Below are 24,086 nucleotides of genomic sequence, written 5' to 3' on the forward strand. Positions count from 1 at the left end.
TTTCCATTAATTCACTTCCTTACAAACACAAACATTTTCTGAAATGCACAGTAACTAGGATAGGTCATACTGTAAGGACCAAATTCTGTCCTAACTGCCACAGACAGGGAAAGGAGACATTTCTTGGGTCATTCTCTGCTACAGGAATCTTGCCATCCAAAACCCACTATACACCTAGATGCTACCAGCTTATGCTTGTAAGAAACTCCTAACCTTTGAGGATGTTGTGTGCAGGATGACCCACTAGTTTACAACCCTTAATATAACAACCATCACTACTGTCAGTGGATTCTGACTCTTATAATACTTCTGGGTATTAATTGACCCTTATCATGTGATGGGATATTTTGAATCCTGACCTACTCTTTGTTTTGTTTCTGTATAGTTTTTCTCTCCTGTTTTCCTCTAGGCTCCAGAGACAGCAATGATCCAGGTGCAGGTCTGGAGAGTGCCATCTTTCTGGGCCTTTAATCATGGCTCCATCCATTTTATTTACTCTGGCATGTGTCTGACTTAGGGGAAAGAGTTGGGGTAGGGGAAGGGTGGAGAAGAATAAAGGGGGATGAATATCTGTGGAGCACTGTCAAGAAGTAAATACTTTATTGGGGCCTAGATGGACAGCAGGTAGCCTTGCTATATATCTGCTAACTTATTTTAGATTTTCAGAGCTGAGGAGGACATGGTCAGGCAACACCTGGCTTGCTAAGGTCACCCCAGTGCAGCAAGGACACTGTGGGGCAGTGTGCATGAGAGAGAGACATGACCACTGACTCCCAACTACATTGTTTTGGGGTTTGACTGGGTTTTTTTGGTCTTGTTTTCCAGGCAAAAGCCCTGTGAAAATTAAACACACAATAAGGAGGGGGAAAAAGCTATGTTTTATAAATGACAACAAGACAGGTTTTGACGTTAGTTTTGTGTCCTTCTCTGCTACGCAAGGCTTCTGGGGAAGGGGTAGGTACCACCCTGGCAGCTGAACTCCTCTGCCTGCCCTGAAAGGGAAGATGAGGGACCAAGCAGAGCCAGCACAAACCGAGACTCCTCTTGGATTCCCTGTAGTTGGCTTTTCCAGCATCAGCTGTTCCTTAGACTGGTCAGAGGTTATCCTGCAGTGCAGCCAGGAGCACCCTGGGAGGCCCCGGGGCAGAAGTGGGACATGAGGGGGCTGGCCGAAGGAAACGGAGCACCACTCACCCAGCAGGTCTGGGAGCCCTGCCTGGGCGATAACAGCTGTGGAAGAGGCACCAAGGGGGGGATGAGGCCAGCCACGGTGGAGGCCATAAGAGACAAGGGGGGTATGGGGAGAGCTGTGAAGCCTCAGGTGAGTTGGGCAGACCAGAGAGCCACAGCACTAGCACTGCCCCTGAAGCCCCTGCCGCAGGCCCAGCTAGCAGCGACCAGGCAAAGGGCCCCCCTGACTCTGCCCGCGGGGCGACGAGGAGGTCTCGACACAGCCCCGCAGGGCCCTTGCGGCAGCACGTGGCCCGCGCGCCCTCACGCCGGTGTGCTGGGACTGCGCACGCGCTTAATCTCCTTGTTCTGATCCGGCGCAGCCGCCGGGCGTCCGCCCCAAACCAGTAGCCCCTCCCCCTAATGGTACACTCCGTCTACTCCCCGCGCAGGCGCGTGGCATCAGGCCCCGCCCCCTATGTCTGCTGATGAGCCCTCCGGCTTTCCGTAGCCCGTCTCTCCTTCCCTGACGCAGGTGGAGGTTTCTGTCGGGTGCAGACGGGTCCGGCCCGGCGAGATGGCGGCGCAGAAGATCAACGAGGCGCTGGAGCACATCGCCAAGGCGGAGAAATAGTGAGCGCGGCGCGGGAGGCCGGGCTGTCCCTGCCCGGGGTCCCGAGCAGGCCGCGGGCCGGGCTGGAGAGTGGCTGCGCCGCTCGCTACTGGGAGAGGGGTCGTGGGGGGCCGGGTCTCGGGCGTTCGAGGTTCCCCGGGTTCCCCGTGGCTCCGGCCTGTCATCGGCCCCAGCCTTCCCGCGGCCGCGCGCCTTGGGAGCTCAGCCCCGCGCACCTTCGCGGAGAGAACTACAGCTCCCAGAGTGCCGTGCGCGGGTCGGGAGCTGCGGGGCGGCGGTTAGAGGGACTGGGGGGCTCCAACGCGAGGAGGGCTGGAGGCCACGTCTCCTATTCCCCCCCCCCCTTCCCGGGCCTGCCCTCGGGAGCCTGGCGGCGCGCGGGGTGGCCCGCAGGGAAGGTGCGGCGTGGGCACTCGCCTGGGGCCTGCTCCTCCACCACTAACTCCCCGTGCGACCTTGCTCAAGTCGCTTGGCTTCTCTGTGCCTTAGCTCCCCGCCCGTAACACGGGGTGCTGTGAGAACAACCCCATTAACAGTGGGGCGTGTGGTCATAGAAATACCCTGCGTGGATAGCGGGGCCCTGAGCTCTCAGAGCCCCCCTAATCCTATATGGGGGCAGCGACAGGCTCCTCCGCTAGAATGACTGGGGGTAGGTCCTTCCCCACTCTGAACTCTAGGGCACGGATGTGGGGACCCGCATGAAAGACCCCCTAAGCTTATTTCTACCAGCGTAGGTTAAAAACTCCCTAGGCACACATTCTCCCTTGTTCCTTGGGTTAAAGTAACGCTGCCACCACCAAGTGATTGAACAAAGAACCAGGGAAAAGGACCACTTGGAGTTCCTCTTCCCCCAGCAATTCCCCCGCCCCCCCAGCCCTTACACCCACTTTCCTGTGGAGGCTTGAGAATAATATCCTAACCAGTTCGTTACAAAGTGATCAAAGACCCAAACCCCTGGGTCTTTGAACAATGGAAAAAATCAGTCAGGTTCTTAAAAGAAGGATTTTATTTAAAGGGAAGGTAAAAGAATCACCTCTGTAAAATCAGGATGGAAAATACTTTATAGGATATTCAGATTCAAAACACAGAGGATTCCCCTCTGGGCAAAACCTTAAAGTTACAGAAAACGGGAATAAACCTCCCTCTTAGCACAGGGAAAATTCACAAGCAAAACAAAAGATAAACTAATCCGCCTTGCCTGGCTTACCTATACTGGTTGCAATATTGGAGACTTGGATTAGGATGGGTTGGAGAAGATGGATTTCCATCTGGCCCCTCTCAGTCCCAAGAGAGAACACCCACACAAAGAACACAAAAAAAACCTTTCCCCCAACCAGATTTGAAAGTATCTTCTTTTCCCATTGGTCCTGTTGATCAGGTACTAACCTGGTTATCTGAGCTTCTTAACCCCTTACAGGTAAGGAGGAATTCTAGGCTACCCTTCGCTGTATGTTTGACAGGGGCAGTGACAGGCCCCTCAGCTAGAATGATCGGGAGTAGGGGAAGCCTCTTCCACTCCCCTAGAGTCTGAGACAGATACTAGGAGGCTAATGGAGAGAAAAGGGAAGCGGAGTGATGCTTCGGAGGCAGGTGAATGGGAGAACTAAGATGAAGAAGAAATGCAACAGAAATAAAAACTGAAAAGAGATGAGGTGGGAAACTCGTGACTGGCTTTTGTTCAAGCAACTTCAGTGAAGCTGTGCTCACACCAAACTTATTTTGAAAGCAAAGCATTTACATATAGCTACTTTTGTCCTTTGTTGAAAGAGGATGATGGCACCAGAAGGCTGCCACCCAAGATTGGTACTGTTGTGTTGAGGACAGTGTAAATGCATTAGATGTAATCATTGCTCCAAAGAGGTTATGATTCAAGTAGCCAAGAGAGACAAACGCTGCAGACCCATAGTTTTCAACTTGTGGTCTCTGGACCTCTGGGGCGAGGGGGGGGTCTGCAGACTGTGTCTGAGATTTCCAAAGGGCTCCGAACCTCCATTTGAAACTTTTTAGGGGTCTGCAAACGAAAAAGGGTTGAAAATCACTGCTATAGACAGACAATATAAACTGCCAGAAGTACAACACATGATAGTTAACTTTTAATTCCAAAACCTCCATCCTGAAACAAGTTGTTCCACTATTGCTTAAAAAAAAAAGTACTTTCCTTCCAAACCCCCCTCTCAGCAGAAATAATTTGAGGCTTATCCTGAAAAGAGAGGGAGAAATTACAGAACATCCAAAGGGGCCAAACATCTGTTCCTGGTCTGATCCGGATGGAGCAGTGAGGCCCAAATTGTTGGTCCTTACTTACCATAGTTTCTGGCAGTTCTTTGCCATTTCTCTGTATCTCACATGGATGGGTGAGGGTGATTTCTAGTGAAGTCTCGAAGGGGGTAGGAGGCAGTGGCCCCTTGCTAGCCTGCCCCCTCTTCCTTCCGCATTGCCGCCACTTGAAACAAAACCATATATGTTGACAGCGGGAAGAAGAGTTTCTCGTTTCAACCATTTAATCATTATTGATGGGCTTTTGATTTTTGTATTTCAGCCTGAAAACTGGATTCTTAAAGTGGAAACCAGACTATGATAGTGCAGCTACTGAATATGGAAAGGCAGGTATGTATGACCGTATGTGGGAATGCATTTTATAGGTTTAAATAATCCAGTAATTTAATCTTAGATAATATTTTGGATGTCATCATTTTAAGATGTTGTCTGTAAATCTGTAGATGGTTGTGAGGGCAGGGAGTAAAATAAAGAACCAAATCTTTCTAATTTTACTATGAAATACATTGCGCTTATGTGTTTTGAATATTTATTTGAAATGATTAGAACTAATAACATGTAAACTGAATCTCAGTGCAAATCACAATTTTAAATATCTTGCTTGCAAAATATGGTTGAACACGGAGTTAAGTCGACTTGGATAAAATAGTTAGGCATAGTTAGATTCCTTTCTTTTCTTTTTTTTTTTTTTTCCTGTTTGTAAATAGGGGCTTGACGTGTGTGTGTGTGCATGCGCGTGCGAGCATGTCCACTCTGCATGGGAATCCCTGTTGTCTTCAGTGGGAGCTCCATGCAAGGAGTGGTAAAAGAATTGGACTTGAGTGAGGAAGGGAAACTCCTAATGCTGTATAGAGGCAAATAGTGGAAACCTCTGCAGAAGTGACCTTGACTTTATTCATTCTTTCTCTGCTTTATAATTTGTTCAACACTAATTTATTTGACAGACTTGACAGAGAGAATGTGTGTATGCAAAGTTTGTCTGTTGGATACTTTGAAGGTGCATGCTATTTAAAGGGCAAATATTTCTCTCTCTCTTCCTGCTTGGTTGAGGTTGATGAGGATGAGGGGAAAAATCTATCAGATTCCTCAAGGTTAATGCTTTGCTGTTGGCTCTCTGATGTACCCTGCTCCATTTCTTAAAAATCTTTTGGAGCCCTGGGACACAGATGGTGCTCTTAGGATCCAGTTGTGTTTATATGGTGTACCTTTCCATTGGTATGCATACAGGTGATACTCAAATCTGTCTTGGTCTTCCTATTGCAGTGCCATCCTGGGTTTGCCTGATTGCTGTCTTGGATACCACTGAACTTTGTCAAATTAAATCTCTTTTTGCACTATTCCTCCTTCTCCCCTGTCCCTCCTGCCTTCTCTCTCTCTCTGACTTTCCCCCCACTTCTCTTCCCTTGAGCTCCTTGGGGACTCTTGTCAGTGGTCTTATAACACCATCTTCAAATAACATTTTGGTGCTCACTCATGCTTCAGATTTATTTTTGACAGCTATCTCATAGAATCATAGAATATCAGGGTTGGAAGGGACCTCAGGAGGTCATCTAGCAGGGCCAATCCCCAATTTTTGCCCCAGATCCCTAAATGGCCCCCTCAAGGATTGAACTCACAACCCTGGGTTTAGCAGGCCAGTGCTCAAACCATTGAGCTATCCTCCCCCCGTCAGTGTTCTGTCTTGAGTTTTGTTTTGTTGAATTTAAATCTCTCAGTATTGACTCTTTTTCAGTAAGATACTGAGCAGAAATTCTACTGAATGCTTTTGACATCTTAGTCTTGAGGATTTCTGCTCTTTATTTGCAAGTATCCCAGAAAATGTCTCACTAATATAAAATGTAGCAGCCCAATTCTGTTTGATTAATTTTTGTCTAATCACGTTATCCGCCTTCCAAAATCTGTTTCTTCCACTAATAGCATCTGCAGCATATCTTTCTAGCCTATTACACTTTATATTCCCAGTCGCTCACCACATATTAAATTCTTGGTTTTGTTTTGGTAAGTCATCAATAGTAACTGCGGGGGGAAAAAAGATGTGTGTGGGTGTGTGCGTGCGCTCTCCAGTAGTGGAGTTGAGCTGAGTCTGCTTTGATTTTTTTAAAATCCTGATTAAATAAGTATACGTTTGCTGGTTAGTTAAGTTTCTTTATATTGTAATGTGCCCAGAACTAATTATGAAGGCTGGTATTTATTGCAGGTACACTTTGTTGTTGACAGGGATCTTGATTTAGAAGGAAAACTGCAATTAGGCATCACTTCTAATGTGTTAGAACCTTAAAATAAACTTATTTGGCATCATTTCTAGTTAGTGAATGGAAAGGATACTGAAGTACAGGTATTCAGCTGAGAAGAGAGGCTGACTATAGTGAAAATCCAATTAGCTTACATTATATAGAGGAAGAAAGTACTAATAATTTAAGAATGATTCTTATGAGCCTTGATATAAAGTATAATAATAAATTGAGAAAGAATGTAAATACTTTCATTATGGGGCATATTTTTAAAGATATGGGGCATAAAGGTGCAGATAGGCACGTAGTTGGATTTTTCAGAAGTATCTAGGCAGCTGACTCCCATTTGAAAATCCCGCTACATGCCCATCTGTATTTTTAGGTGTCTAAATATCTTTTAAAAATCTGGCTTTGTGTGTCTTGAACAATAGATGAAAGAAGGAAAATGGCAAAACATAAACACTTTTTTTTCTTTAATTCTTCTTTGTAGGTGTTGCTTTTAAGAATGCCAAACAGTTTGAGCAGGCAAAGGACGCCTATTTGAGGGAAGCTGAAGCACATGCAAATAATAGAGCGTATCTTTTCACTGATGGTTAGTTCGGTATTCAAGGAATCGAATACCTGTTTAGCAAATCAGAACTGGACTGAGGGGAAGGGGTGGTGTGGAAAGATGTAAGAGACAAACACAGACTAAATATTAAAAGATTTTTTAGCTAACTTCCAAAATTCATTTTAAAGAATGTTTCCTTGAGGGCTTGAATTCTATCTGGTGAATGAAAAATAAGAAGCCCTACGGAGCAGGAATGGTCGTCTTATTTTGTTCGGCCAGTCCCTAGCACAGTGGGACCCTGGTCTATGATTGATGTGCCCAGGTACCACTCAGCACATATTATTATTAACAGATTCTAGCATTTGCTTTCTGTTCCTGGATTTAGCGTTTGCTTTCTGTTCCTTAGATTTCCTTGAGATTTTTACTTTTTGAGGGGTTTTTTTGTTTGATGGTGGGTTTTTAAAAAAATTATTTATTTATTTTGCTGCAAGTAGGTGACTTAAATGGGATCTCCTTGTTTGTAACATGGCTTTTAAATTGAAGACATTTCCCTTAGGGAATGTGTGCTAGTTTTTTTTTAGTTAATTGTTTGCATGGTTTTTGCCATGTGTTGCCTAGAAATGGATGCTACGCATTAAACATACTGCTAAAAGATTAGCTAACATTACGCTATCTAACACAATGTAGTAACCAAAGCTCTTTTTAAATAAATGTATGTAATCTAGTTTCGTCAGCTCTTTCATAGTTGGATATGTTGAATTTTATTTTGCCCTAATGTTTATTTAAAACAAAAACAAAAAAACTAGCATGCACACGTATCAGATTAGTTTTGCCTCTGTATGAATGTTATCTTTGGTACTAGTATTTAGATAAAAGTTCAGTTTGCTTAATCCTTCAGTAAATTATTTTTGATATATAATTACCTGTCAGGTTTTATGGCTTGTATCCTTAACTTTGGCTCTGTTACATCCAGTCTCTTCCATGCTGCCAAGTAAGTTTAAATTCCTCAGTTAATTTGATGCATTTCCCAGTATGCTATGTGTATCTAAAGATGGGACTATTTAAAAAATGCATACACTGGGGCTAAGTCTGCTTTCATTAAATGGCAAAGTTTCCATTATTCTCACTGGTTCATGATCAGACTTCTTAGTGGCTTCATCCTGGAAAGCTTTTGAAACTCTGCAAATCCCATTGAAGTAAATGGAAATTAAGACTTTTTAGCACCTATCAGGATTAGTTCCAATATCTCTTGGATTGTTCATCAATAGGATATTACTCAGGATCTGCTTATTTCATTTGAGTTTTTGCTTACTGCATGTATGATTAAGGTAATAAATAATTTTTCTCTTCACATACTTGAAATTCTATTAGTAGATTTTTTTATTTTTTTTTTTTTTTTTTTTTATGCCACTGTGGTCTAGTCTGTGTAGTGGAAACATAATCAGACCTTTCCTACCCTCCCATTCCTCCAACTCATGGCAAATAGTGAAAAGATTGTCTGATTAGTTTGACGCACTGGTGCAAAATTTGCCACACACAGTACATGCTATAGAAGCAGGAAGGTATCTTTGGTCTGGGCTGGAAAACATATGGTCAAAAGCACTTGATCCATAGAAGACAACACTGTCACAGTCTCGGGGATACTGTTATCCCCTCTTTGTGGTTTGCTCCAGACTCTGGTAGGCCATCATTCTTCCAACCCTTCAGCAGGATTGGAGCCCCATTGGATAAAAGCGTGTCTATTTTCTAGATCAGAAGAAGGTCCTGATATAAACACAGCTATTTATTTGTTTCTCAGTGTCTGGAAAACCCAGTTTCAATCAGTATATGCAAACTAGCACTGAGGGTGGTATGTCTTTAGAGTTACTTACAGTATTAGCAGCTGGCCTTAATCATTGTCCACTGTTTTTAGTTCGTGAAGTGTTACGACAGCTGCTCCTCCATGGAGTTGAATACAATCATACGTACTTTATTCATGAACGTAATAAAGTGGTCCCCAAAGATGCAGCAGGAGGTTGCAATATCTGTCACTAGTGCACAAGTTAGAAACTGTCATTGTAAATAAAAGCCACGTACGGTGTTTGAAATGTATGTGTCGTTATGATTCACCATTAGCTGATGTATAGTAGCTCTTGCTACACAGCAAGACATGTCACTTCATCTCACTGAAATAACACTGAGTAAACCTAACTTTTTTCTTTGTAGAGCTTATGAACAAGCTGGCATGATGTTAAAGGTATTTACTGGTCACTTTATTTATGTGTTTGTTTCAAAACAATAAGAAGTCTCCCATGGACAGTTGTATTTTAAAATATATGCAGTTTTCAACTTGCAGCATTAGCATTAAAGTGGTGCTAGCACTTCCAGTGTTGACCTTTTATTGTTTCCCTCCAATAATTTTAAATGATGCAACATTCTTTCCTGGTTGAAACTTAATAAATCAAAATCGGGAGATGGGAGGTTGAGTTTAGTATGTATGTAATTACATTTCTCTCTTCTTAATAATGTACTTCATAGTCGCAGCTTATTTTTTTGGGTTCAGGTAAATAATAGTGTGTCCTGTTGTCACTTACTGGAGATACATCCTGAAAGGGACAGGAAATTAGATTTGAACTTGAGATTTCTTCCTTCTGCTCTTATGAGAGGGGAAGGGGAGTTCACCTGTGTAGAATAATCAAGGGACACTACTGTCTCCTTCCAATGCTCCACAGAATCAGAGGGCTATTCATGTGTAGATCCTGTACTTCTATATTGGCTCTGCGTGCCTTTAGAGTTGTTCTTCTATGAAATTTTCCCAATAGAAAAATGGCTAATGATGACAAAGTCTTTGTTCACTTCTGAATTCCTGGGAGTTGGCAGGTTGATGGTGTTGCAAAGAGCAACCAGTCACATGTTCTCTCGTTGTGGCATCTGACTTCTGCAGAGATAGTTCTGTTAAGTTGAGGGGGAGGGAGGAGTTGTTACCTATTTTATAGTTCTGCTCCAGCTCCACAGACTTTCTACGCTGTATACAACAGGCCAAAAATATAAGAAATCAAAGAGTTCTTGTAAATGTTTGAGAGTTTTTCCTGTAGGAGGCATAGGCATGTGTTTGGATTAATATATTGTTTCCGTAAGAAGCAGCAAAATAACATTTCAGCCCCTGACCCAGAAGTGCCTGGAAGCTATGGTGTAACAAGACAACTTCACACTCCATCTATCAAATGCTCATTTCAAGGCAGATGCAATAAAGAACATACATCAATAAAAATCTCTTTACGTAGGCCAAACTCATTAGTTTTTGCTAGCTTTGGTATGGGACAGCCTATATGGTACATAATATTTTACTTCATGCCATTTGGGAATTGCCATAAGGTAGAATTACTTTGCAGTAAACACACTAAGGCGGCATTAACTTCTTTGGCTATCCCTCGATGTGAGGATATCTGCTAAGGGGGTTCATTGGTGGGTTTTTAAGTGGCTGAAGAGCCCAATTTGTGCCCTGCAGATTTTCCCACAGAAGTGACAGGTGTAATCTTGGAGAAGACATAGTTGTTGGTTGGACTGTTGTGCTCTTTCTTTCCTCCTTTGTCACGTCTCTGTCTCATGAGCATGTCTGCTCTCCTCAAAGTGAGCTCTGGCTTGGTGTATGGTGTGGCGCCATGTATTCTGTTCCGCGCCAAATCCTCCCAGTTTGTTGGATGATGCCTCCCTTTTTAAGGTGTACTTTCAGGATGTCTTTGAAGCGCTTTCGCTGTCCTCCGCAAGCCCTTCTTCCCTGCCTTAACTGAGAGAAGAGTACAGTACTTGCTTCAGGAGGCAAGAGTCAGGCATACTTATACAGTGGCCAGCCCAGCAGATTTGGTGTTTTATGACCTGCCCTTCTATACTGCTCATGTTGGCTGCAGAGAGAATGCTGATGTTAGTGCGTCCATTTTCCCAGCTGATCATGAGAATCCTCCTGAGGCAGTGCTGCTGGAACCACTCCAGCCGCTTGAGATGTTGTCTATAGGTTACCCAGGTCTCACACCCATAGAGAAGGGTGAGGATGAAAACTGCCTTGTAAACCAAGATCTTGGTGCCTGTTTGCGGATCTCTATAATTGAAGACTCATTTGAGTAGTCTTCCAAAGGATGTGCTGGCACAGCGGATCCTGTATTCAGTTTCTGTGTCAGTGCTGGTGGTTTGGGAGAGGTGGCTGCCAAGGTATGGAAAATGGTCCACATTTTCTAGGGGTTCTCCACTGATGGTGATTTGTGGAGTACAAAAAGTAGTTTGTGCAGGTAAGGGCTGGTAAAGTACCTTGGTTTTCCCGATCTTGAGAGAAAGAGAGACCGACCTAGGCTGTGATAGGCATCTGCAAAAAGATTTAGGGTACTTTGCAGGTCAGCCTGTGTGTGCAAGAAAGACACAGTCATCTGCATAGTGAAGGTCAGTGATGCCAATTCTCAATCTCGGACATCTCCAAACAAAATCTAAGATCATGAGGAGTTAACCATCCATATGATACTCAATCCCGATTTGATCAGGAAGGCGGTCACGGATGAGAATCAGGATCACGGCAAGGTAAATGGTTAAGTGTGTTTGGAGCAGTGACACAGCCCTGCTTGACACCAGGGCGAATGCTGAATGGTTCGGTCTCTGAGTCGTTGCACAGAATGGTGGCAGTCATTCCATCGTGATGATGGAAATGAATTTCTGTGGACAGCCAAACCTACACAGCACCTTCCATAGGGCATCACGATTGATAGTCAGAGGCCTTGGTTAGATCGATGAATGCCATGAACAGTTCCTGGTGGTGTTCTCTTTACTTTTCCTGAATATGTCATGCCACGAAGATCATGTCAGTTGTGCCTCTGGATGGCCTGAAGCCACACTGTGATTTGGGAAGGAGTTCCTTGGCAAGGGAGCAAAGGTGTTTTAATAGCATCAGGGCAAGGATCTTCCCTGCGATGGAGAGGAGGGCAATACCTCTGTAGTTCTTCTGCAAAGATTTATCCCCTTTCTTGAATATTGTAACAATGTTGGCATTCTTCAAGTCCGGTGGAATTTCTTCAGAGGTCCAGATTTTGTTGAGGAGTTGGCAAAGTTTGTGCTGGAGCATTGTTCCACCAGTTTTAAAAGCCTCTGCTGGGATGCCGTCTGGGCCTGTTGCCTTGTGATTTTTTTGGCTGGGTGATGGCACGCTGGACTTCCTCAGAAGTCAGGGGATCAGCAAGGTGTGCCGTTGCTGAGCGTTGTGGAATAGACTTGATGGTGTCTTCAGAGACTCTGGATTCGTGGTTCAGTAGGCTATTCAAGTGCTCCTTCCAGCATTGTTTAATGGCTGCATTGGCTCCACCCTCAAGGACAATCTTGGAACGTAAGGGGGTTGGACCTTTGGAGCTTGACCCATATGTAGCTTTTGTTGCTTGAAAGAAGCTTCTTGTGTCATCTTGACCTATGAAACCCTGGATCTCAGAGGCCTTCTCTTAACCACTTATTTTTGATGTCACACAGTCTCCTTTGGACTTCGGCCTTGAGCAGGTGATAAGCCTCATGTTTTCGTTGGTTAGAAAAATCATTTTGCCAGTGACAGAACGCAGTTCTTTTCTGGTGAATTAATGCTAGGATTTCCTTGTTGTTTTTCATCAAACCAGTCTTGATGCTGATGAGTGGAATATCCTATAGTTTCATCACATGCACTGTGATTGGTATTTTTAACATACAAAGACATTGTTAACAGACCACCATTATATAACTCGTGATCCTTCAGTAAGCTGACGTATTATAGTTCTTGGTGACAACTCCCATACCTTAGCCCTTCTGTTTTAGCTCAACATAAATCTTGTAGTCAACAGAAATTAGTTTTCTAATCACATTTGCCACAATCCTGTTAGTGATTTTGCATGCAATAATGACTTGATAGCTTTGCAGTTTATTGAATGGGTTTAACCAACAGTTGAAAACATCATTTAGGGGATAGAAAATCAATGTATAGTAAAATAATCTAATTAACCACTATAAGCCAGTTTTTAGGGAACTCAAAGCGAACCTGTAATCCAGATGTTGATCAGTTAAACAGACTTTCAGAGAATCATTATTTCAGGGTTCAAATCAAGTACTACAAAAAGTCTGTATATATGTCCACTTCCGATGATGTGCCCTCCAAACAAATTGTAAAGTTTGGCTACCAGGGAACTGATTTATTTATTCCAAAATTGAAACGTGACAAAGGGAAACAAGACTGGCTGCTTTGGTTTTGTAGCTCCACTGCGTGAGTGCTCATTCAGTGTATTCCATCATGTGGCTAATGCAAAGAACAAAATCAGCCAACTTTTCTGATTTATCATAGGCAGGTGGAGGGAAAAATAGGATGAGATGCTTGTTTGCACTGTGGATGTTGTAGTTTACATTGTGGGGAGCTGAACTCTACAAATGTAATGCTATGCAATACAGAATACTTCCATTTGGTCTGTTGTATATTAGCATAGTTCCTGACACTGTTGTTCTCCCCACTTTTTCTTACAGGAGATGCAAAAACTTCCTGAAGCAGTTCAGCTGATTGAGAAGGCCAGTACGATGTACCTGGAGAATGGAACACCTGACACAGCAGCTATTGCACTGGAACGGGCTGGAAAGTAAGCCTGCAGTATTGGTAGCTAGGACAAATCCCAAAACATTGGTGCTGCCTTTTTATAGACTGTTGTGTGAATCCTGTACTAGGAGAAAGCTTTACTATCTGAGCTGAATAATAATAATTCTGGCTTGTATTTATTTCAGGCTAATAGAAAGTATGAACCCAGAAAAAGCTGTACAACTCTATCAGCAGACAGCATCAGTGTTCGAAGTAAGTACTACCATTTTAATTTGAACAACAAAGGAAATAAAGGCTGGTAAGGAAATAAAGATTGAGTACAAGGAAGACATGTTCAAGGTCAGTCAGCCTAAAATAGCTCTGCACACAGATAGCTGTAATGTGAGGTTTAGTTTTGAGCTCTGTCTTGTTCTTTGTCACAGCAGTGAGTGAATAATGTTGCACAGGAAGTCACTCAGCTCCTACTGGGATATTTAATGTAAAGGTGCAGAGTCCAGCATTGCTCCTTCCCTACCAATACTCCATCCCCCACTGTATACGATCTGAATTTAATCTCCTATACAGCTTCCTCCCACTTCTTGGGCAGTCCAGCGGGAGGGAGCTCTGCAGCAGTTCTGTGACATTGGAAAGATGTTACACAGCAGAATGCTGATTAAAAGTAGTAAGGCCATGGGAGAACCCCACACTGACCTGAGCTCAAACCTTATGTTTGTGTTTCATTTACAAAAAGAAGAGAAGTTGCATAGAATTAAAGCCACAAATGTGTAAAACGTTTTGTTTTTGTTCTGCACCTTTAGAATGAAGAACGTTTACGGCAGGCTGTAGAATTGCTAGGGAAGGCCTCAAGACTTTTAGTCAGAGGACGCAGGTATAACTTTTTATGTTCTGAAAATCTATGTTTTCCTCTAAATATAATTGAAATCTTTACTGTTGAGTTTCACGGAATCTACATATTGCCTCTTCAAAAGTCACTATCTGGAAACAGAATATTATGTTGGTGCCTGTCAGACTAAGATCCAGTTTAAGTTTCTGCTGGCTATACCTGAGTGCTGAAAAACTCATCTGTTGTTTTTTTCTTGTTTTGTTTTTTGGCGCTATAAAATGTTTAGTATTTCTCTAATAATTCAGTGAAGACAAATTACGAATGATTGAGAACCTGGTGTGGCTCATCTCTAAAGTTCTTCATCAGTGTGAATTATTCCCCACAACACTGGGTAGTAAGCACTTTAGATTTCTCCATGTGTTAATTGTGTAGAATATTAAGTAGGGGAATTAAGTGACTTACCCAACCAAAGCAACCCATATGCGGGTATCTGATTCTGAATCAAGGGTGAAGCATTTGACTTTGAATCCTCAGGTTGACCTGTTTTTCTAATTCTATTGGTTAGTAGTACCAAATTGTACCATGATTTAGCATAAACATACATAACTACAACCAATAGCTCACTATAAGGCTGTCTTTGAGTCTGTGTTCCTAATTAAATTTTGTCAAGCCTTGAGTGTGTGCTGTAATTGTGAGCAACAATGATAATATAAAAGGAAAACCCTTATATTACATGGGTGGAAGGACTGTCAGCTGAGATGTGTACATTAATGTTTTTGAGACTAGCTTGATTGTCATACTGATTTATAGAGGCCACATTGTGTCTGATGTCACTTGGGGTTTGGAACATCAAGTAACTTGCATATCATTAAACAGAAAATCAGTTTGTTGTGTTTTCATCATCAGTCACAATAGCAGACTTAAACATAATTTGTGTGAGCAGATCAGGGAGGTCCTACTGTACTTCTGTGGATGTCATTGGTGATTCTGCTTCAGAAGAGTAGTAGTCTAAAATATCCATATTCTTTGAATGACTATTTTGTGAGTTTCAGTGAAAGAAAATCTTTGGTAGGGAAATGGAATTATGATTGCCAAGAATTGTGAGATATATTGAATCAGTTAGCTGCCATGTGAAGTCCTTAGTAGTTATAGTAACTAGAAACTTTCATCCAAAATAGCTTGATTAATTCGAGTATGAAGTTGGTGATTTATAGCTGACAAACATAATCTGAACCTCTGTTAGAGAGGCTAATGAAATTTTAAATCCTGTGCTTCTTGATTACGTGCCTTTTCCAAAACCAAGCAATTCTTTTATGCTTAAAAATGTAAAATAGTAGACCATAAAGGTGGAGTTCCTAAGTTCTCTTAAATGGCATGGTTTTTACATCCATGTTACAAAACACTAGCAAGTACTCTGATAAATTTTAAATGTATGCAAAACTTTAAAAATGCCTCTCCAGGGTACTAGACAGGGTTATTGTCCTTTTTTGCAACCTGAAATCACCTTCTCTTTTGTCTGAAAAGACCCACTTTTGTACTTTATTAAAAACATTTGTGTTCACATTGCAAGTATATTTATTTCTGAGGCATAAAAAGGATGGAAAACTTCGACAGTCGTGCTAAAGTTTGAGTTTCACTCATTTTATATGTAGATTATGATGAGCGTGTATGTATGTGTGGTTTAAAATCTGTACTGCAGGTATGCGGGGGAGAGTCTTTTTTTTAAAAAAAAAATCAAGATAGTGCTAAACCTTCTCACATAAATTGATGTTTCAGTAGCTGACATTTGTCCCTTCCAGTGCCAAACCAGAGCTCCAGCTTGATGCTGATACTGTGCTGCTAAAGGTGTCACCTTTTGGATGAGATGTATCATGAAGGTCCTGACCATGTTTGTCCTCCTTAAATATCCAGTGTGAACTCTTGGGTCATTAGCTTTGATGTACTTCGTACCTAAACTGACTCTGCAGTTTCAGTTGGATACAGTGTTTACTTCCTGTACAAACGCTATAGTGTTGTGACTTGTAAAATAGTTGCTGTATTTCAACACTGTGTATGTACAACTGCTTGGTTGGAAATATTAGCTCTCTGTCGACTTCCACTGCCTGAAATGATCCTTGCTCAACATAACTGATCACCAAGATATTTGCAAGTAAATATTCCATTTCCTTTCTGTTTTGCATTATTTGGATTTACACCTGTAGGGTGCTGAACATCCTAGTGGGATCCAGCAAGAATTTAAACACCAGTTTAGACCAGAGCTCAGCTCTGTACAGGAATGAGCCCTGTCTGCGTCTCTTATGCAGTTTTGGGTACTCACAATTCATCACCATGAGTGTTTTTATTTAAAAAAGTAATGTGCACTGGATTGTGACTTCCTTCCGTGAGTTGGGTTGACTTCAAAGATTACAGCTTTTGTTTTCACATAGGTCTGGGACCTGGCAATGACAGGGACAGAAATGCTAGAAAAGTATAGGACGTACATGTGTTGGTGCTCTGATTAGCATAAAATTAAACTTTACTGGCATGTGGCATGGATTGCTTTCAAACTGAAGCACTGATTTCTGGATTTCACTCTAGTATTTTTGTCTGGTAACTCAAAAATAACAGGATTTCTGAAAGATGTGTATTTTTTTTAACCTTTGCAATGTTACACTGATTCCATCAAGATTGAAGACCAAATGAAAACTTTAAGACTCGATAGTTTAGATTACTTTGATTCTTAATGCCAGTGGATTTAAACAAAAACGGTGTCTTGGGTTTTTTTTGTTCAGTCTGGAGGAAAAAAAATTGATTAGACACAAATATGAACTCTTTTAATAGGCTTCATGTGGACTACTGAAATGTCTTTACAGCTCCTGTGCCGCCTTTACCACCTACAAACATTAAAATATGCACATCATAAGGCTCTAATCACTGGTTTCTTTACACTGGTTTCTCACACTTCCTTCTATGTTTGCTCTTGTTTCTAGATTAGATGAGGCTGCGTTGTCTATTCAGAAGGAAAAAAGTATTTATAAAGAAGTTGAAAATTATCCAACATGTTATAAGGTAAAAGACCTGAGTGAATGTTTCTCTCCTGTTTATAAAATAGAAATGCGCAAAGGGAAATTGATAGGCCTTTGTCTGCAGCACCTCTAACTGAATGGCACTGTATGTCTTGCAGTCCAGGATAAACTTCTTATTGGATGAGCACCTCCTGGATGGCTAGCCCCTCCTTTCACCCACCTCCTTAACTGTCTTGTATCAGCATAATAGTCTTGAAAATGCTGCAGATAGCTGTTGCGGATCATCAGAATGGCTTTTATAGCTTTCTGATCTTCTTGAAAATGCTAAAAGATAAAATATCTTTGTAGGTGAACCTGCAAATACAGTTAAATTAAATAATTCTTTGGGCTATGTGGAATGGGAGATATGTTAATTTATTTTCTAAATGTGTGCTGATGGCGGGAAGTGGGGCTAGATATTTTGAATGCAATAACTTTTTGGACAAATGATAAGCATATCTAGTCAGAAAATCCTAACATAAGCAAAAAATTGGTTTGTGGTTTCAAAATTCTTGTTAGAATATTTTTGTCTTTCAGTTCTAAATTTGTAAACCTAGGTTCAGATAATCTAAGGTTACAACAGAATTGGTCCACTTTGATCTCTTCCTCTACACTACTTTTAAAAAAGATGGGACAGATCCATAGCCGGTATAGATCAGTATTTTCAGAGCCCATCACTCTTTTCATTTGTGAATGTGGAGCAGGGAACGGTGTAGAGCAATTGTGCCATTGGTTGTAGTGTTCTTTTTACACCTATCCTGAGCAAGCAACAGGACTTTTGGTATTGAATTCGTAATAGAAGTTAAATATCTTATATTTGGTTACTAAAGAGTGATCAGTCATTTCATTTATTTTAGAAAACTATTGCTCAAGTCTTAGTTCATCTTCATAGACATGACTATGTTGCTGCAGAAAGATGTGTCAGGGAAAGTTACAGGTAAGGCATATATTTGCCTCATTGTTTTCAAACTTAAAATTTGGTTATGTTGAAGATTGATATGAATTCATCTTTATTAAAGAGCCATGTGGCAAGTCTATATTTCCACAGGTTTGAAACCTGTACTCTGTTGGTTTGGTTTATGGTACAACAGTGTCTTTTGGAAGACTACCATTTGAAAAACATTTGTTGTTTTCAAATGGTCAGTTGTAGTTATTAATATACTATTAGTTTAATAGCAAGACATACATACCTTAAAATAAACAATGAAAATATTTATATTGATTTTACTTTTTGCTTAAAAATTAAACAGCTAGAAAAATTTTGTTCAGTTCACTACTCTCCACTTTTCTGTTCCTTCTTCCCCTGTTTGCTTAGCTTTAATAAAAGCTGAATAAACAATACAGGGTTGTTGCTCTTGGCGTTCTTTCACTAAAAAATATTTAATCGTTTTAAGTGCTGCCTCATTTTAGTATCTGTCTCTTTCATACACTGAACAGAGATGGATTAGCTCTTGTAACTATGTTCAGTACTGATAAGGGACTTTTTGATTGTTGCCAATTGAATTTACTGCTTTTATTTTGTGTTATCATTTTCTTGCCACTTTGTAGCTTAAGACCAGATATCGTACATTTTTTTTTTTTTTTTTAAATTCTAAAGATAGGTTAAAAATGGATCATTTTTAACCTAAGACTTTACTTTGCCTAGTCTCAAACACTTATGATTCCATACATGCACTGTAAAAGGAAAATATTATGACTAGTTAACAGAAACTCATGAGATTTAAGGCACTTCTATCATCTGGGACCATGCAGACAACTAGTCCCAAGCAGAGAACTAAACATTTTTTAAAAAATTGATGATCTGTTTATAATTTGCATGGTTAGATGATCATATAGTAAAAAATACATTTTCACGCCATTAGGCATTTTTGTTCAGCCTGGGTTTTGAGACTTATTTAAGCAATACCATAAACTTTTATAAACACAAGCCTTACAGCTGCCTGTCCCTCTACTCTTACTCAGTAACATGTAAACATAGACAAATTGTTGCGTGCTATGAGTGGACAAGTTTAAATGTTTTGAATGAACTTTTTGTTTCCTTTAGTATACCGGGATTCAATGGAAGCGAAGACTGTGCAGCACTAGAACAGCTTCTAGAAGGCTATGACAACCAGGACCAGGATCAAGTTTCTAATGTCTGTAACTCACCACTCTTCAAGTACATGGACAATGATGTAAGTTAGCATTTCATGTGGATTTTCATAAACCTTTTACCTGGTAAGAAAGAGAGAACTGTTTTGGAGTTATTGTATGTTTTGTCCTGGATTTGCTCTCCCCACCCTCCAGCTTCTCATATTTTCCACTTTACTGCTCACCACTTGTAAATTTTCACATTCCTCTGATCTTCCCTCTTATCTGGAAGGGTCAGAAGAATGAGCAACTTATGGCATTCGTAAGTCTGTCTGAAAAATTGGCTGGAATATTGTTGAATAGCATCTGAGTTCAGTTCCCTTCTGTCCCCAACATGTGCTGAAAACTCTGCAGTCAATGCTTCAGCTCAGAAATACAGTACTGTTTGTACAAGTCCATTTTAGCTAGAAATCCATGCTAAGCACCTTCAGCTTTTATTGATATCAAGAGGAGTTGCAAGCACTGCTCAGTTCTCAAGAGTAGTCCTGTAATTTTACAGTGAGTTACCATGGCCATTTGCTATTTTAAAGAAAGATGTCTTTTTTTCCTTTCAAGAAAATACTTGCTATTTTTTAAAAAAAAACCACCTGCATATTTGCAAATTGTAGAAAGACAGGCAGTAATAGAAACTTCTGATCATCCTAGTGTAGGTTTTCTAACTATTTATTTTTTCACCTAATATAACTTTAAAATCTGAAAAGATGATGCCATCTTGATTGAAAAAGCTTCTGTAAAAGACCACTTATGTGGTATTGGTTAGATAAAATATGCAGTGCTGCACATTTAAAAAACTGCATTGATGAGACTTGCTTATCTTAAACTTCTAGTCAATTGTACTGTGCAACATGGCAATGATTATTCTATAAAGGAGCAGAATCACTTTAACAGAGAGAATAGTGCATGCATTAGGTCTCTCTTTTTTTATGCTATTGGAACAGAATGTTACAAAATAATGGATTGTTGCCATTTTGAGTGCAGTCAATAGACTGAGGCAAATCCTGCTCACCTTACTTAGGCATGTAGTCCCATTTACTTCATTGTGATTCTTTCTAGAGAAAGGCAAGTAGGATTTGGCCCTATGACAATGTTGACACTAAACCTGTCATAATGTTGTTGTTTGTTGTTGTCAGTATGCCAAGCTAGCTCTTAGTTTGGCGGTCCCAGGAGGAGGAACTAAGAAGAAATCACCAGTTACTACACTGGACAAAGCAGGAGGACCGGCCGCAGTTGGCTCCCATGCTGAGGAGGAAGATGATGAATATTCTGGTGGACTATGCTAGTTGTAAACATGTTTAATGTTAAATATCAGAAATATTGCTGTTTGTGGATGTTGAGCATATCCAAAGGTACCAGAATTACCAGCGCTTCATTGCACTCATGATATCGGAATGCTAATATTGACTTGACAGCTTTTGGGTACTATTACAAAAAAGCATGATAACCCACCACTTGTTGAAGCATTTCTGGATTCCATTCCGTACATAGTAAGAACTTCCTGAGTCACTGCCTTCCTCTGACTGAAATATCTGAATAATATTGTCTTCTCTAAAGCACATAGGTTAAAAGAAACTAAATCAGATTGGGGAGAAGTATTGAAACAACTAGAGTTTCAAATCATTGGATTCTAGAATATTTTGACTGGCTCTTCTGGTTCTCTATAACATGTTTGTAATTTCTTTTCACTTTGGCAGTTTTAAAGGTTATTCATCGTGGTGTAGTTTTTTGCACATTGAGTATCTGAATAAAGAAGACAAACTCCAGATATTTATACAAGTTTAAGCTGTGGGGTGTGGACCTTTCCATTTATTCTGAAAACATTTTTACCCTGTAGAGGGATTTGTTTTAAATGCCTTATTTTTATAAGCATTATCCAGGAGTGTAAAAGGGTGTGGAAAATAACTAGGACAACTGATATGAAGCCATCTTGCAAGTTTCTTCAGATACCTATGGGAAAATAATGGGGCTCTCTTTCACCTAAAGAAACAATATTCTCAAGAGATCTTTGGTGATACATTTGCATGCAGATTGAGATGCTGTTTGTAATGTACATATTGCAAAGGAGAAAGGAGCCAACAATAATCAATTGAAAAGACTGCAGATAGATGTATTGTTTGCCGAATATAAAGCCCTTGCAGAAAAAGAAATCAGCAAAAATCTAAGTGAAATGTAACATTGTGGAAATAGCTCAGAACACAGTTCTTCAAAAATTTGAGTTAATTTAAATTTGGAATCAGCAGTACTCTTCTACAATTATTTAAAGCATAATGTAGCCAGTAAGTGGTCTGTTTAGCATTTTCTAGCTTTGGCCCAAAGTTCCCATTAATAACCCATCAAAGTTATTTGAAAAACTTAAGTGTAAATCATCACAAAAATCTAGTGCATATTCTTCAGGATCAAACTAAATTTGACTACTCCAGTTTGACTATTCCATGCCTAATAGGTGACCATAGACTTCAATTCTGCAGAAATTTCTACAGAAGAACCCATGAAGGACTACTATAAGATGAAGTCATTCAGAATCTGACGGGGGAGAGGCGGGGGATTCATGATATACATGATGCACCATGACTCCTAAATTGCAGTGAGCATTAGACCAGAAAAAGGTATAAATGCTAATACTGTGGCTTCTACCTTGTTAAGGCATCAAATTATTTCAGAAATTTTGAGAATTCTTGAAACAATTCTGTTAAATGTACAAGTGTGAAAAAGCTCTTTTGAGTCGATATCTGATTTAGGAATGTTGTGAAAGAATGTGCAAACTTTGAATATGTACCACATTGGTCAGGCAAGGCTAGTGTGACATACACTGTTGATAGAAGCTCCCATTGTTGAGTCTTTTATTCTATGTTATGCTAGGATAGATGTTTTAAAAACAGGTTCTGTGTGCCCAAATTGTGTTGTAATGGACTGAAGCTTGGATCTGAAATGCGAAGTTGTTTGAAAATACCCTTTTAGTGCTGAGCTTTCCTCGTGTGTGTGTGTGTGTGTGTGGTTTTCTTTTTGTTTTGTTTTTTGTTTTTTAAATTGTCACATTATACTAGGGTCATGGATATTGGAAGCTTGCTTGCACACCTTGACTTCTATAAAATTTGGCAAGTGTGAGTGTCTTGCTTTTCTGTCAAGACTGGTGAGAGGGCTTTGAAGATCTGTGACTTGTCCTTTGAACGGTACTAACAAATATAACTCTTGGAATAGCTTACTCTAATGAACTCAATAACTTCTGACTCCTTGACTGCTCATGGACATACATTATGCTCTAGAAGAGGGGCTCTTGTAGGATATGATTGATGTTCCCAGTACTTTTGTGTGAGGACAACTTTAGTGACTACACTGGGAATTTAAGACTACCTGTTACACACAACCTGGGATATCTGAGGAAAGGGAGTGTGACATGCATAAGTGAAGAAAATTAGTGTACTTGTATATGTTAGTAAGGCAAAAAGTAGTGCAGTTTTTGTTTAAACTACCCCAGTGATAAAACACTAATGTGTTGTGTAAGATAAGGCTACAAATCTATGCATTCACTTCTGAAACAAAGCACTTTTGTAGCATCTGTTTTTTGTGTTGTCCAAAACGATTTTAGACACTAACCACTGATTTTTTCAAAGTATTATGGTGAGGTTTTAGCTTGACAATTCCTTCCATGTTGATAGAGGTTTCCCAACTAAAATTCATGTACTGATTAAGGAAAGTTAAGGGCAAAAATTCGTTGTACTATGTTAGCAAAGCTCATTAAAATGAAAGGGACTTGTATGCATCAAAGAGAATAAAAATTTAATATTTGATTGCAATGTTGTTTTCAAGACTGAAATATGAAAAGATGGCTATGGTTGAAAACTAGATAGGGGGGAATAGATTATATAAAATAGACTATATTAGGTAAAAGTGTAATAGGAATGTTACTGCCTTTAGTAAATGTGTAATTGTAAACAGATGTGTCTATATTACATATTTAATGTTTGTTTCTACTTTCCAAAACAATTGGTACTTTTTTTGTAACTTATCACTTAAATAATAAGTTAAAGTGAAAATATACTGTTTTGCAGTAAGAGAAATTATTTCCAAAAATGATGCCAACTATTTAAAAACAAAAGTAAGTTTGTATGAAGATGCTGAAATATTATCCATTGTATGTGAAGTCAGATGATATATAAATTACCTTTTAATATGACTGAATTTGTATGACCAGATACAGTGTAAAGTGTTCATACAATGTGAAACTGTGCTTTATCCATACCTTTTCCAAACCTGTGAGGTGTATTAGAGTATGAAGCGTATTTGTAACAGCTCTGCAGATGCTGCCTCTTTCGGAAGAGGTTCTATGTTTCACCAATATAAAAATAAAACTTGAAATTACAGACTTATGCTAGCTTTTCCTCTGGTGGTGATCAGCTGGACTTCCAATTTCAGCATGAATTCCTTTGTTGAATAATCACAAGAATCCATTTCTTCTAAATAGTACACAATTGCGGCAAGTGTCATAATGCTGCATGAAAGATGGTAGAAGAACTAGAGCACATTAAATACTGTACATAAATCATTTAGAATATATGAATCCACAAGTAGAGTTTACAAATTAGTATTCTGTTGACTTCATTTGCCAGATCTGTATTGGACATCGATAGTTCTGTCATCCTACAAAATTACATTTCATTTGTGTTCTAAAAATGT

At 40.2% G+C, this 24,086-nt stretch overlaps 1 protein-coding gene across 2 annotated transcripts; it reads left to right on the forward strand.

Moving 5' to 3' along the window:
- The first annotated feature begins 1,502 nt into the window (after positions 1 to 1,502).
- Positions 1,503 to 23,780, forward strand: NAPG (NSF attachment protein gamma). Of its 2 annotated transcripts, none has more exons than XM_077810452.1 (12): positions 1,503 to 1,803; positions 4,344 to 4,411; positions 6,803 to 6,904; positions 7,793 to 7,853; positions 9,068 to 9,098; positions 13,352 to 13,461; positions 13,604 to 13,670; positions 14,216 to 14,286; positions 17,211 to 17,289; positions 18,143 to 18,222; positions 19,330 to 19,459; positions 20,546 to 23,780. In XM_077810452.1, the coding sequence occupies exons 1-12, from the start codon at positions 1,748 to 1,750 to the stop codon at positions 20,693 to 20,695; spliced, it is 1,005 nt and encodes a 334-aa protein (XP_077666578.1). In that variant the 5' UTR covers positions 1,503 to 1,747; the 3' UTR covers positions 20,696 to 23,780. The 2 variants fall into 2 exon arrangements, with proteins under 2 accessions (XP_077666578.1, XP_077666579.1); XM_077810453.1 differs by having other exon boundaries at positions 1,529 to 1,803; positions 6,803 to 6,887; positions 7,836 to 7,853.
- The last annotated feature ends 306 nt before the right edge of the window (positions 23,781 to 24,086 follow it).

Source organism: Eretmochelys imbricata, chromosome 2 (genome assembly GCF_965152235.1).
Source record: "Eretmochelys imbricata isolate rEreImb1 chromosome 2, rEreImb1.hap1, whole genome shotgun sequence".
NCBI classification, from domain to species: domain Eukaryota; kingdom Metazoa; phylum Chordata; order Testudines; family Cheloniidae; genus Eretmochelys; species Eretmochelys imbricata.

Bases quoted from the DNA above. Each gene is read 5' to 3' on its own strand.
- NAPG (XM_077810452.1), top strand. From the start codon at position 1,748: ATGGCGGCGCAGAAGATCAACGAGGCGCTGGAGCACATCGCCAAGGCG. The intron at 9,099-13,351 runs GTATTTACTGGT...TTTTTCTTACAG, and splicing joins AAGCTGGCATGATGTTAAAG to GAGATGCAAAAACTTCCTGA. The intron at 19,460-20,545 runs GTAAGTTAGCAT...TGTTGTTGTCAG, and splicing joins TCAAGTACATGGACAATGAT to TATGCCAAGCTAGCTCTTAG.